The 14062-nt window shown below is 44.5% G+C and overlaps 1 protein-coding gene across 4 annotated transcripts in view; it reads left to right on the forward strand.

The window, feature by feature from the left end:
- Positions 1–8387, forward strand: part of TCTN3 (tectonic family member 3) — a 14408-nt gene extending 6021 nt beyond the window's left edge. For 3 of the 4 annotated variants that reach the window (XM_014945258.1, XM_014945259.1, XM_014945261.1), the window contains 5 exons: positions 712–807; positions 1016–1113; positions 1729–1894; positions 2627–2764; positions 6775–8387. In XM_014945258.1, the coding sequence (XP_014800744.1) occupies positions 712–807; positions 1016–1113; positions 1729–1894; positions 2627–2764; positions 6775–6996 (720 nt within the window). In that variant the 3' untranslated portion in view covers positions 6997–8387. The remainder of the gene's footprint in view (positions 1–711; positions 808–1015; positions 1114–1728; positions 1895–2626; positions 2765–6774) is intronic. The other variant, XM_014945260.1, reaches the window with a different exon arrangement.
- The last annotated feature ends 5675 nt before the right edge of the window (positions 8388–14062 follow it).

Below are 14062 nucleotides of genomic sequence, written 5' to 3' on the forward strand. Positions count from 1 at the left end.
TCGGGGGGGGGGAAGGAGAGAGGATGAGATCAGGGTCACCAGCAAGGTTCTGTGAAGGAGGGGTTGGAGCTGGTGCTGTATCTGAGGTGTTCACTGTTTGTGCACAAAGTTGCTAAATTTATTCCAGGTACTTATTTTAACTTTGCCCATGCAGCAGGAAAAAGAGCTGCTATGGAGGGGGTGGAAATCTGGGAAGTACTAATGTGTGTTGAAGTTCATAAAACATTGTCCCATAGAGGCAATGTAAAGTGGGATAAGTGGTTGATAAGTGTGCAGTGCAGCCTTGCTGAAGTTATCCCCAGAGGCTCTCCCCATAAAACAATTTAGAAGTGGAATCTGCCACTTTGAATTGGGGTCAAGGCAGAGTTTGTTCTGCAGACCATCTGTAGAATTGCCCAGAGTGGTATGTTAACTTCCTTAGAGACAAATGCTGAGCAACAGGAATGTGTTGTCTTGAGAACTGTTCTGGTAGTATCCACGTTTCAGGGTACTGACATTTAATATTTTACCTCCTGTCCTGCAGATGAACTTGCTGGGTGAGAAAGAGGAAAAGGAATAATTGAGATTTTAGTACTGCATAATATTCAGTCATTCAAAAAATGGGTTAATTTTACATTTTTGAGAATGTGAATTTGATGTTCTGAGATGAATGGATCTTATTGGTGCTAATGTTTTTCTCTTCCTTTCTGTCTTCCCTTTGCCTCTTTGTAGACCAGGACTCTTTCTCATACATTGCCCAGAAGTGGAAACCCTGGCTATATCACTGGAGCACCACTGCTGATTGCAAACAGTGGTGCCATGCAGCATGTATCCTTTTTCTGCTATCAGGTTTTATTCATCACTGGGTTTATTGACTTCTGGTACTCTGCATCCATCAGCAGGCTTATTTGTCACAACTGAATTATAGTCCTGTGATAAGGATAAATGTGGGGTGAGAGGATTGTTAAATACAGGTTAGGTATCCTGTATTGTCTGTTCATGTTTTTGTTTGGCTTCTTGATATGCAGTCTGTTAGATGAACATTTTACAGAGTGAAGGTGATGGAAGTTGCTCACAGTTCCTCAGACACACAGCACAGTTTGCAAGGAATATGAGGACAGGCTGCAAGCTCAGGTAACAGTACACTGCAGTCACTCTTCCTGACACATTTGGAAGGTGTGGACTCACTTAGCACGTTTTTCCAAAGTCTCTCATCCACTGCTGTGGAGCCAGGTCCTTCCCTGAGGTCACCAATGAATCTCTGCAGATCTTTCATACGCTCCTGAAATGACTTAAATATCAGAGATGGTGGACCTTTACAACAAACTGCACATTGTGAAGGTCTTGTGGGATGTTTTGAGGCTGTAGTCTGGCAACGTGTCTTGGGCGAGAGTAAAGTTTGTATTTGATGAGTGAATTATGATGAAGCCTTAAAAAGTGATTGTTTTGATGAATGATGATTTGGGTCATTCTTCTGTTGGTGGCAGGGCAGGTATATGACCACTGATGCGAAAGATGGCTAAAGAGCTGTCAATTTTCCTTACCATGCATTATCCTACCCATGTTCTTCTCCTTTCTCATTGTAGAGAGGATTGAAACTTCATCCATTTAATACTAATACTTCCATAGTGATTCTGTTGCCTCATAACAAGAGTGGAAGGAATACTCATTATGAAGGAAGTGTGTTGATAGCGGGTTTTTTCTGCCCTGGAAATCACTTTGTCAAAGCTGTTATTTTCTCATTTCTAGCCTGTCCCCAATACTGGAAGAAAGTAACTGTAGTTATATCCAGCAGAAGTTATACAGGGCTCTGCAGGGGATGGACAGAGCAGAGGACCTTGCTGTAATTGGCAGTGCTCATTCAACCCAGGCAGAAGAGTGGACAGCCATTCTGATTCGGGACTGCAGTGTGCAGGTAGTATGGATGCAAAAAGACCAGCTGTGAATATTTTTCCTTTCATGTCTTTGTGTTGCCTTGGAGAAGCGCAGGCATGGGAAAAAAAGAACCAGCCTGTTCATCTGGGTTTACTTTCTTTGTGTGATGATCCACTGATTCTCAGGAGTCTTAATGCCTATAAGCAGTCATTTGTATTATTAGGATACTTACTAAAAAAACCCTGATAAACTGAGAGATTTAATATCTCTTTAATCCTGTTCCTGCTATTTAAATGGGCAAAAAGAGTTTAATACTGAATCCAGCGTTGTATTACCTAGGCTTCTGATAGCCTTCTAGAACTAATACTACCTGGTTTTGTCCTATTAATTTAATGCTTTTATTATTATCATCATTTCTGATTTCCCAGTTTCAAGGGATATTTCTATATTACCTAAAAAGGGTAAAAGTTTGCAATCCAAGTAGTTATGGAGGAGGGAAATTCTATTTTAATCTGTCGGGAGATGTCCTAATAGAATACAAAATCTAAGTTGTAGAGCTGAGACAAATTCTGTTTGGAAAGGAGATGACAATGAGATGGATATAGCTCTAAAATGTGTGGTTGACCTGACCAGAAGTTATGGAAGTTAGTGTTGAAGTGACTGATTCCTGGTCTGTCACCATTACTATCCAAAATAATAGACTTTGACCATAATGGTCCTTTTTTACCTTTAAAATGCTATATTAAGATGTTTGTTGTATATTTATTTTCAGGCTGTGAATTGCACTTCCTGTTGCATGGTTCCTGTGACCCTGGAGATACAGATATTGTGGACTAAGGTGGGCCTCCTGTCCAACCCACAAGCTCAAATCCTGGGTGCACGGTACTTTTATCAGTGTCGCCCCCTGAAGGTATGGAATTTAAAACCCCTCCCTCACACACAGAGATAATTTTGAGTGGGATTCATAGGTTGTTTAAGAACCAAGGAATCAAATGGCTTTGCTATTACTGAGCTGGGATTTACTGAACTTTAGCAGTGGTCTGGCTGCAATTGCAAGAGTTCATATTTAACAGCTCCATAGAAGAAGGTGGTCTTCGCAGTACTGTCCTCAATCAATTGTACAACTGGAAAAGGTACCATCTTTCCAGCCCCAAACCACCTTCTGCCACTTAGGGACTCAAACTTTAAACTTTTAATTATGCTCAGTATAAAGTTGTAATTACAAACATTCAATAACTACATGTTTAGTTGTCTCTTAAAGCCATGATATGGAATTCGAGTTGATTTATATTTCATAGACTCCACTGCATGCTGATAATATGTGCCAGAAGATACTTCTATTCCTTTGGGTGTTCTGAAATTACCAACAAGTAGCTGAGGAAGAGGCTAATGCTTATGGCAGCAGGTGTGAAGAATTAGGGGGAAAGGTTCTAAGCCAGAAAGCAGGTTTCTAAGAGATTACATGATGGAAACATTCCAGGTCAGGTTTGACGGGGTTCTGAGCAACCTGATCTAGTTGAAGATGTCCCAGCTTATTGCAGGGGGCTTGGACTAGATGACCTTTAAAGGTCTCTTCTGACCCAAACTGTTCTATGATGTCATCAGGAAGATGGAGCTAACAGGTCCAAAGAGGAGATTAGTCTTTTTAAAGTGTCTATCAGTGGATCCTGTTTTAGTGCAAGGCTGGATTCCTGACCTCAAAAAGGCTTTTGGGCAGCACATGTATTTCAAGGCTTATACTTCTCTGCAAGGTCTTTAGGGAGAGCAGCTGGTGTCTGCCCATGGTATTCTCATGGCAGTGAGAATGACACAGCAAGTGTCTGTCTGATCTTTTGTTACTCTTTGAACTTCAGACTTAGACTAAATGAGATTTTTACACTGCTTGTTTGGATGTGTCTCATGGTACCTCTTCAGCCTCCCGTCTTGCAACATAGGAAAAGAACATGATAGGAAAATGTTCACCTTGTATAACACATTTTCCTGAGGCAAGCGGATACCCCAGCCCCACAAAGATATTTTCTAAATTTGAGCTGTTATGCGGCTCTGCTAACATAACTTCTGTCCAAGGAGGGAGACTTGCATTCGTAGAAAAAGCACAGGGCGCATATCCCTCAGTCAGGAACTATGAGATTCGGGTATCATCTGCTTGAACAACTGATGCTGATTACTTTAGAGCTGTATAGGTATATTGCAAAGCAAATTATAAGAAAGCAAGTTTCTAGCAGCAAGAAAAATCACACCATTAAAATAGTACCGACTGCATCAGTGGCCATCCACAAATGAGGGCTGCTAGTAGAGACATTTTGGCAAAGGTACCTGTTGGTACTGTACCCAGCAGCTAAGAATTGCAGCCATTTGTAAGCATACAAGTGAGATCGCCAATGCCTGTGATATATTGCTTTACTTTTAAATTATGTCACTTCCTAGTTTTAGCCTACAGATTCTCTATCTGGAGAGAATCTGTAGATTCTTTAGAGAAAACCATTTTCCTTTAGACACAGTATCATTTGAGAGTGACAGACCACACAACACAGAACCCAGGAAAGACATCCCATTCTCTACACCCATCCACAATATCTGGTCACAGTTGTATTTGGATTTCCTGAAAAGACAAGACAGTCTTAAATGACGCAGAGCTATACAGGAGCATGCTGGAAAGTGCTTGTGGCTGCCTTCACCCAGCTGTTGCATATGGGCTTTTGTTCCCACTAATCTCTCTGATTTTAAGGCAGACTTTGAAGGTCCAGACACAAAGCTAGAATCGTTTTGAGGCTTCTAGTTGACTAAGGCAATTTTGCCTACTTTTGTTTACTCATTGATAGCAGAACTTACACCCATCAGCAGCGAAGGGGAAATTCTACTTGTAACTGCTAAGCAGTGGTGATTTGTGACTGAGGAATGATCCGGCATGGTGTTGTGGTTTCAGCTGAATTTACCAAAACCAGACTGACAGAAGGCCCTTTCCTCCCCCCAGAAGAGAGGAGAGGGAGAGATAAGGAGAGTTTAGAATGAACTAAACTACTTAAATGAAGAAATAATATTAAAAAAACAAACAAAATAACCCCCAGAAAAAGAATTAAGTAGATACAATATATACAAAACCGTATCAAGCTCCCAGGATGACAGTCATGTCACCAGCAGGCAGTGGGCAAGTGCCAGACTGGACTCAGCGAGGGATGGGAACTGTGTTCCAGCTTTGGAGTCAGGAACACACGGATCGGGATCAAAGGCAGATGAACAGGCAGAGTCCTCTTCGGACGGTGGCTATCGCAGGAAGAACCTTGACCCTTTGGTCCCTCAGCTTTTATACTGGGCTTGGGGCAGATGGGATGGAATACCCCAGTTGGTCAGGTTTGGGTCGCCTCTCCTGTCCACTCCTCCCCACGGATGTGACCCCTCTGTTTTTCCATTTCCGACCCTCTAAGGGGCAAATGAGGAAATTGGCTGACCTTGGTTGTTATAAGCAAGGGTGCCTCTGCACACCATTCGTTGGCATGTAGCATAAACATTGGTCTTATAATTCTGAGAGCAGTTTTCTGCACAATAATGCTGTTAATTTCAGAGAGTTAGAAGAGGCCTAGCTAAAATGTAAAATTACAGAACAGAAAATTGGTTCGGTTTTACTTCAAACCGGGACACATGGGGAGCAAGAGGGCCCAGCTGCAAGAAGGGGTTAACTGGCTGGCTAGGACCAGGAATGCCAGGGACAGGCTCCTCCTCAACGTTGTCTTATAGCAGTCCTGGAGCTCATGGGCTACCTTTGGGCAGCAGAGCTGGGCTGGGGGACAGACTCAGTGCCAGCCGACGTGTCCCATGCTGAGGCTCTCAGGATTGGTGCTGGTGCAGGTGTATATAAGGCATCTGCTCATGATGCAGAACCATGTAGAACCTACTCCATGTAGAACCATATATGGGGGTCGGACTTTGCCCGATGCATTACTCATTACATTTTTATGTTTAAGCACAAAAGTATTTTAAATTTGCCTTGAGGTACCGCAACAGTTCCTCAACAGGAGTCTCAGTATTTGAATTCTGTCTTGGAGCTTTTTGAATGCTTCCTACACAACATTGCATGAACCTTCCAGATTGTTTTCAGGGAAGCAAATGAGGTGGTGATTTCTCAGATTGGCTTAAACCAGTGCAAGTACAGAGGTATGCTGCCAGTAGGTTCCCTCTCTTCAGGTTAGCATGTGGAGCCAGGACCAGTGAGGTTTTTCTTCTGGCAGCAGCATGCTCTTAAATCAGCCCACAAAACTCCATGCAGCTCAAGGAGTGAGTGCATTAGTTGTCTTACAGCATTCTGTTGAAACAGAAAGGAACTGAGGTCTTAGAAGTTCAGTCCCCTGTTCCATCTTTACCAGCTGACCTCCTAGTCTGTCTCCTTTCTGAAACAATATCCTAAACCGTGAGAAATAAATTCATTGTTGTGTTGGCTCCCTGCTTTATTGGTATTTTATTGAAAGGCTCAAATTTTCTAGCGGTGCTCTCTGTTTCTGGTAGCAGTCACCTGTTCAAAGGGCCAGGTAATTTTACCTTACATAAAACATATAATTTTATAAAAAACAAAGCTAGCTTTGCTTCTGTTCCCATTACCAACTAGCTCTTATGTCTCTTCTCTGAATAGAAGGCTTACTTTAGCAGAGCCTGAGTCACTGCTTCCTTTCTGGAGATCTGTAACGTACAATGCACAGTAGCTACCGATCTTTCCTGAGACCTGTGCCCTTGATTTACCTGCTAGGTATTAATTTGGGGAAAGAGGAGTTACTCCATTAAAAAATATATCTGGAACACTTCGCTCCTACTGTCTAAAGACAGCTTGCTTGCCAGTTATCTACAGCAGGTCTCCGTTAGTAAATTAAGGAGAGATATATGTTTTGCGTTAAGCTTGCTGAACTTCTTGTGCTTTCCTTCTCATTACAGTTCCCCAGCACAAGCATGGTACCTTTGACAACTGGCCTGACCTTCACTGACATGACGGAATGGCCAGAACCTCCACGAGGCCAGCCCCAAATACACTGGAAACTCCCATTTGACATTTTTTTCCCGTTCAAGGTGGCACTGAATTTGGAAAGAAGTTATAGAGATGATCTCGCTGGCTATTTCTTTTTTATTCTAATAATCTCTAGTATTCTCTGCTTTTGAAAAGTCCTATAGACAGTGCCTGTACTTAAAGTTCAGCAGGTGAATTGATACATTCAGAATATGATCTAAATCATAGACTTTTCTCCTCAGGTTCCCATACTGTGCTTGTGATATCTACGTACCTTTTGATCTAGGATTAAGCCACATGACGTAGCTTCTGTCCTGTGTTCTTTAATGCCCCTATTCTCTGTGCATCATCTGCAAACCTTGCTGCAGTAAAACACTTGAGAGATGGAGGGATCACGAGTCATTGCATTAATGAGGAACAAGGAGGAGGATGTTAAAATGAACACTCCATGTTCCCAGAAACCAAAAGTGCTTTCTAAACCAAGGACTATGGAGCAGCAAAGTTCAGTCCAAGCATTTTGGAGCTGCGTTCAGTCATCTTCCTGTTGGAGAAGCACCTGATTTTTCTACATGCAACTAACTGAAATTTGAAATACAGGAGCATTCCAGGCGACCTGAATTATTATTTTATGAGTAGACATGTTTGCCAGTCACCTTTAACATGTCCTTGCTACATGACAACCATGCCCCTGTGACAGTTTTTGACTCTGATTTTTCTATGCCTTTTCAAATACTGATACTCAATTGAAATGTGTTTTAATATCTGTTTACATTAGCAAGTGTTACACAAAGCAATTTGAATGTCCCATCCTCTGAAATATAATTTCAGTTGTTTCTCAAGACAGCCTCCTCCTTGATCTTTTTTTTTTTTATTTCTTGAAGGAACAGGCCCAAATATGTTTTTTTCCTAGAAACATTCTCTTGTGGCTCCAGATAGGAACTAGACTGATAACGATAGCCACTGAAATTCTAGGCAGCACATAAAAGAGAGTTGTGAACAGTCCTAAAGAAAAAAAAAAAATCAATTATTTTAGGAAGAATTTGTAGATGTATTATAAAACTGAAGCTTACTGCACTACCTTACCTCTGGCTCAGTCTCTGGGACCAGAATGTAAGCTTAGTATTTGAAGTTGGAGGTGATCTCCTGATTATGTGGCCTGCCCCAGTACATCACACAGGTTAAGGAAATCTGCTCAATCATTCCATGAAGTTGTTGGATGACAGCCTATTTTTTATAGCCAAGGATTTAATAATAAATAATTAATAAATAATATCTTGAATTCTGATGATGATGGAAAAATCTGCCCCGTTAAAGTCAAGTACTCCAGTAGAATCAATAATGGGCAAGAAAACCAAAGAAATCTTGCTTACCTTTAATAAAATGTATGTGTTGCTTTTGTATGAATACTGTATATAGCAACTTTATTGCTCTTCCTCATTACAAACTTAAACAGAAGAGTGCAAAAATAAACTGAAAATCTTGTAATTAGTCAAGATATCAAAGGAGAGAACCTTAATAAACCAAAACCACACCCTATCTAAAACATGCAGGTTATGAAGTAACTTCACATATTTAACTTTCTGATTGTTTGCATGGTTTATAAGCTTGGAAAGAATTCTGTGCAAGTATCTGCTGCTTCCATTGAAAGTCCATGAAAGCCATGTGCGTGTTCCAGCGTTACCTACAGCTGGTGGTGCCAGTACAGCAACAAGCTGTGGTTTTAGATAGATGTGGCTTCTTAGCTGTGTCTGTAGTATCTTTGCAAGTCTTTTAGCAAAACACATCTGCAGCGTGTCACACACATTCTCTCATGTTCCTAGTTTGTGGAATCCAGGAAATTAATTTAGAGGTGACGGTTACTGAATTGAACAAATGGCTAGTTGGAGAAACTTGCCAGATGTCACACTGCCAAGTGTGTCAGGATACGGCCTGAATGAAAAGGAGCTGGCAAATCTGTTTTCCGCATTGTTGAAATAATTCAATCAGGTGACTATAGAGACTCTTTTTATTCTATGAGCTGCATGGAAATGCTGTAGGAATGCATCAGCTTACTATTGTAATCCTCTGTCATATCCCTGCCCTCCACTGTGTCATATTTTCTAGCACAAGTTTGGCTTCTGACATTTCCTCATTGCAGGAAACAGCTGGAGGGAGCCTTGTCCATAGCCTGGTCTAAGGCATGTCCAGTTCTAGCTGTGCTGAACCACATGGATGGGGGTTAAGAGTCTGTAGTTTCCTGTGATGCTTTATTTCAGTGTCTACTTTGTCATGTTTTTCTGTACTGTCTGAACTTAAATGGCCTCTGTTGCAATTGAGTACCAGGCAACAGTATGACAATGTCACACACAAGGCAGATTTCTGTCAGATACCCAGAATGGGGTGTTCATACTCCATGTTAAAGGCTGAGACGATGCTGCATCATTTCTCTGCTGCCAGCATTCCACCTGGAACCATCTTTCCTATGTGTCTCATTTTGATGCAGTAAGTCTGTTTTTACACTGTCTGAATGACAGATGCAATTTTGGATGACAAGGTAGAAGTTACAAAAAGTTTAATAAAGTCCACTGTTAGTAGCTATGTGAATTGAGCTGCCTACCCAGCTCTTAAGATCTCTCCGTGGGGTCGTACGGTTGTTGTGCTGGAAGTGAACAGCACCGACTTGTTCATTCCCACTGTCTGAGTGAGCACCGCTTTGGGGTGCCATTTCTTGCTTTTCATCGATTCCATCCCCCCAGCAAAGAGAAATAGCAAAAATGTGAATTTCTGAAATGAAATCTTCTGAAATAATTCTCCCCTTCTATAATGTAAGTATACCAAATGCAAAGGAAAAGTTAAAGAAGACATCTTAAAAATTTCTATAAGCTCCTTAGTGCACTTCCAATTTTCTGCAGGCAGTAAGTACGTGAGCAGTTGTTAAAGTTGCCATATCTTAGCCACTGTTCACCACTGCAGGGTTTGTAGCAAAAGGATAGGGGTCTTACACACTTGCTGCCTTCATATGGCTCAGCCTTTCCAGTCTGTCGTGGTAGGCCCGTGTACCTTAAGAACACACAGATGCGATTCTGCTGCACACCCCCAGCCCCCTCAGGGGCCATGCCGGGATGCCCCCCAACGGGTACGAAGAAATGCACCTTCATGGGCTCCCGGCTGCAGAGCCGCCGAGGAAGGGGGGGAGAGCGGACGGGATACTAGCCCGCAGCTGCTGCTCGTTACAACAGGCCGCCGGCCGGCGCCGCAGCTCGAAAAGAGCCGCCGCTGTCCGAGCTGGTGTCCCGCCATCGCCTGGTTGTACCGGAATGCGCCTTCTGCCGCCGCCGCCCTGTGGGGCAGCAGCCCCGGCAGGAGTCGGGCCCCGGCAGGCCCCCGCTACCGCCGCCGCCACTCCTGCCACAGACCGGCCGCTAGAGCGCGGGCCGGGCCCACGTGCGCGGCGGTGCCGGAAGCGACGCAGCGGCGCCGGGCGGGTGAGTGCTGGGGGCGGTGGAGGCTGCGGGAGCTACCGCTTCGGGAGGTCGCGGAGCCGGGCTGGGCCGTGCTGTCGCGCCTCCCCGTAGCCGAGCGCGGCGGTCCCGTGGGCGGGCCGCCGTGCGGCCGGGCCGTGCCTCGGCCAAACGCGAGTGCGGCCGCTGCCGGTTCTCCTCCCGCGGCTGGAGGGGTGGGAGCGGCCGCTGCCCGAGGAACGCTGGCTCTGTGCGGAGAAGCCGGAGTGACCGAAGCCCTAAACCCGCTGCAGTGCTGCCCGCCCCGGGATGCAACCCTCCGCCCCGCAGTCCCCCCCCACCCCTTCCCCCAGCCCCGCCAACCTGGTGCGGGGGTTCCTGGAGGCCGCGGAGGAATGAAACCGGTCTGGGCCCCGTCAGCAGCGGGCTGTTCGGTACGAGCTGCGCCGGCCTCGTTCTCTGGGGATCTTGTGGGAGCAGAGCTGCTCCCTCTGGAGATCTCTCGTTCCTTGCTCGTCTCTCGTGTCTACTCACAGGATTTCTCCATGCCCGAAGGAAATAAACCCTCTTGACACTTGTGTGACTTATAAAAGTTATTACCTGAGTTTTGACCTAGCTCTAGGTGATAAGCCTGTGTTGTTCACTTAGTGTTTCTTCACAGGAGATACCACAGGATCAGATTATAGGTTTTTTTAAGAAACCCAATGGCACTCTGAAAGAAGTAATAAACCTGTAGATAAAGGAGACTTTATGAGCAAACCTTACACAGTTTTCCAAAAGCCTTTGGCAAGTGTCTTTGTACTATGAAGTCAAGAACAGTTTTATTTTCTTAAACAAAAAATAACTAACATGCTTCCATAAATGCTTATACCTGTGCTGACTCTGTACCCTAAAAAACGATGAATCCTTGGAAGTGTTCACATTTTTTCTCTTTAGATTTGCTCTTGATGACACTGAAAAGCAATTTATAACTAAAATATAAAAAATAGAGTTTTCTTTTTTCCTGCTCTATAGTGAAGTATTTATATTTAATAATGTTAGAAAGTGTGTCAGTTAATAATTTTTGTTGTGTTAACTGCTTTACTGATTTATTTGCTTGTTTGTTGTACTGCCTTCCTCTTCTTAGTTACTCTCTGCCAGGGCTGTTACAAGAAGTGTATTCAATAGCAGAGCCAGCGTCTTTCAGGTGTCGTTTCAGTCATTTTTCAGCTGCTGTTGCTGGATGTTGCATTAGTAGGAATATGAAAGCAATGATATTTTTATGTTTTTCTGCAGCGTCCAGGGAAGGAAACATCTGAGAGTCAGTGTGGGTGAATACCCTGAAAAGTCAGTTCAAGTGTAGCAAAAATAGAATCGTAGAAATTACAAGGTAAGGAATGAAGTGCAGAATAAAAGATTGTATCATGCCAGTATATAAATCCTTGCTTCGTCCAAACTTGAGTACTCTGTATGGACTCTTCCTTGGGTAATATGCTGTAGTCTGTTTAGGATAATTGGGGAAGTGGAGGAAAAGCAATGGAAATGACTGTGTATATGAAAACAGCCTTGATATAAGGAGACCAAGAGCATCCCAGTCTGATGCATTGGTGGCAGTGTCTTCTAAGGAGGAGTTGCTGTGCTTCTCTCTTGCAGGCAATTGTACAGACTGGGGGTCAGTTGTTCTCTGACCAGGATATCGCCATGATCAAGCTGTTTTTTGGAGGGAGGTGGGAACTACAGTTTTGAGCAGGAGGGGTGGCAAAACTGGTGCACTTCTGGTGCAAGAATTGTGTAGCAACAACTTGAGCATTGCAGCAGAGGGAGGAATGAGGGTGGGTGCATTGCAGAGCTTATGTGCACTATGATGATAAAAAAAAAATTCCACTACTAGTGAACATCTGCAGATAGTTTTCTAACAAAGTGATGACCATAAGGGTATTTGGGTTTTTATGGGGGAGTTGCTTTGTTTTCCCTCTTGTGGAGACAGTGAAAACTTGATGTCAGATAATTTTGATTTGAGTCTTCTACTAATTCTTGAGACATTGAGGTTTTTTCAAGTGTCTTGAACCCTACCCCCACCACTTGCATATTGTTCACTCTTCATGAGCTTTTCTCCATAGTCAGGAGATTTTCTGGCATGGTTTGGCTTTTCTCTTTAGAGAAGATTGTTTCCTGATCCCAGAAGGTGATGTGATAAAGATTAAAAAAACAAACAAACAAAAAACCAGGAAAACCCCACAAAATAAACAGCTCTCTAAACAAACAAAAATATCCCACAAAGCAAACAAAACCCAAATACTGTCTTGTAACAACATGAGAGTGCTGTTGGGATTTGTTTGTATTCTAACAGGAGGACAGGCATGTAACAGTGGTAAAATAGATATAGACAGAAGACAGTATAACTAGTGTCTGAGTTAAACTGAGGAACTACTATGAATTTTTAGTATCTTTGAGGATGAGAAACTGTAGATTTATGGTTTCTACTAATTGTAGTGATAAGAGCGCTTGCAGAGGACACCGAGTTGGGCAGGAGTGTTGATCTGCCCGAGGGTAGGAGGCTCTGCACAGGGAGCTGGACAGGCTGGATCGAAGGGCCGAGACCAGTGGTATGAGGTTCAACAAGGCCAAGTGCCAGGTCCTGCACTTGGGTCACAACAACCTCATGAACGCTACAGGCTTGGGGAAGAGCAGCTTGGAGCTGCCTGGCAGAAAAGGACCTGGGGGTGATGACAACTGAACATGAGCTAGCAGTGTGCCCAGGTGGCCAAGAAGGCCAACAGCATCCTGGCCTGTATCAGGAACAGTGTGGCCAGCAGGACTGGGGCAGTGTTGGTACCCCTTTACTTGGTGCTGGTGAGACCCCACCTTGGGTGCTGGGTCCGGTTTTGGGCCCCCTACTACAGGAAAGACATTGAGGTGCTGGAGCGTGTCCAGAGAAGGGTAACAAAGCTGGTGAGGGGTCTGGAGCACAAGTCTTGTGAGAAGCGGCTGAGGGAGCTGGGGGTGTTCAGCCTGGAGAAAAGGAGGCTGAGGGGACGCCTTCTCGCTCTCCACAACTCCCTGAAAGGAGGGTGCGGAGAGGTGGGGGGTTGGTCTTTTCTCCCGAGGAACAGGCAGTGGAACAAAAGGAAACAGCCTCAAGTTGTGCCAGGGGAGGTTTAGGATGGATATTGGGGAAAAAGTCTTCACCGAAAGGGTTGTCAAGCCTTGGAACAGACTACTCAGAGAAGGGGTGGAGTCGCCATCTCTAGAGCTACTTAAAATTGTAGAGGTGGCACTTAGGGCTGTGGTTTAGAGGTGGGCTTGGTCGCATTAGCCTTACAGTTGGACTCAATGGCCTTAAAGGTTTTTTCCAACCTAAATAATTTTATGAGTCTCTTAATTTAGTAAATGAATGCACGTGCCATATGGCAGATAAGTGAAGAGCGAAGCCAGCACTCTTACCCTCGTGGAGGAGTTTGGGTTATGGTGGAGAAAACAAAGGCGGCGATGGGCCAAAGGAGGTGAAGTGGCTCTCGGAGGTTCGGCTGCAGATCCCTTCCATCTGCTGTCCGCATCAGGCGGGGCAGGGAGGCCGGCTGTGGGTAGGGCTGTCTGGACTAGTCTGGGACTAGACAGAAAACAGCTGCTACTGCCGTAACCTGTCCAGCCCTGGATTTTGTGCTGCAACGTGGAGCAGAGTTACATCATCCGCTGGGGCGGCGGCGGCACGGGGCCGACAGCTGGCCCGCCATGGCGGCGCTGAGGTGGCCGCGCGGCGGGCGGCCGGGATTGGCTGCGGCGGGTCAGCTGGTCCGTG

Source organism: Calidris pugnax, unplaced genomic scaffold (genome assembly GCF_001431845.1).
Source record: "Calidris pugnax isolate Ruff unplaced genomic scaffold, ASM143184v1 scaffold89, whole genome shotgun sequence".
In the NCBI taxonomy this organism is placed as follows: Eukaryota; Metazoa; Chordata; class Aves; order Charadriiformes; family Scolopacidae; genus Calidris; species Calidris pugnax.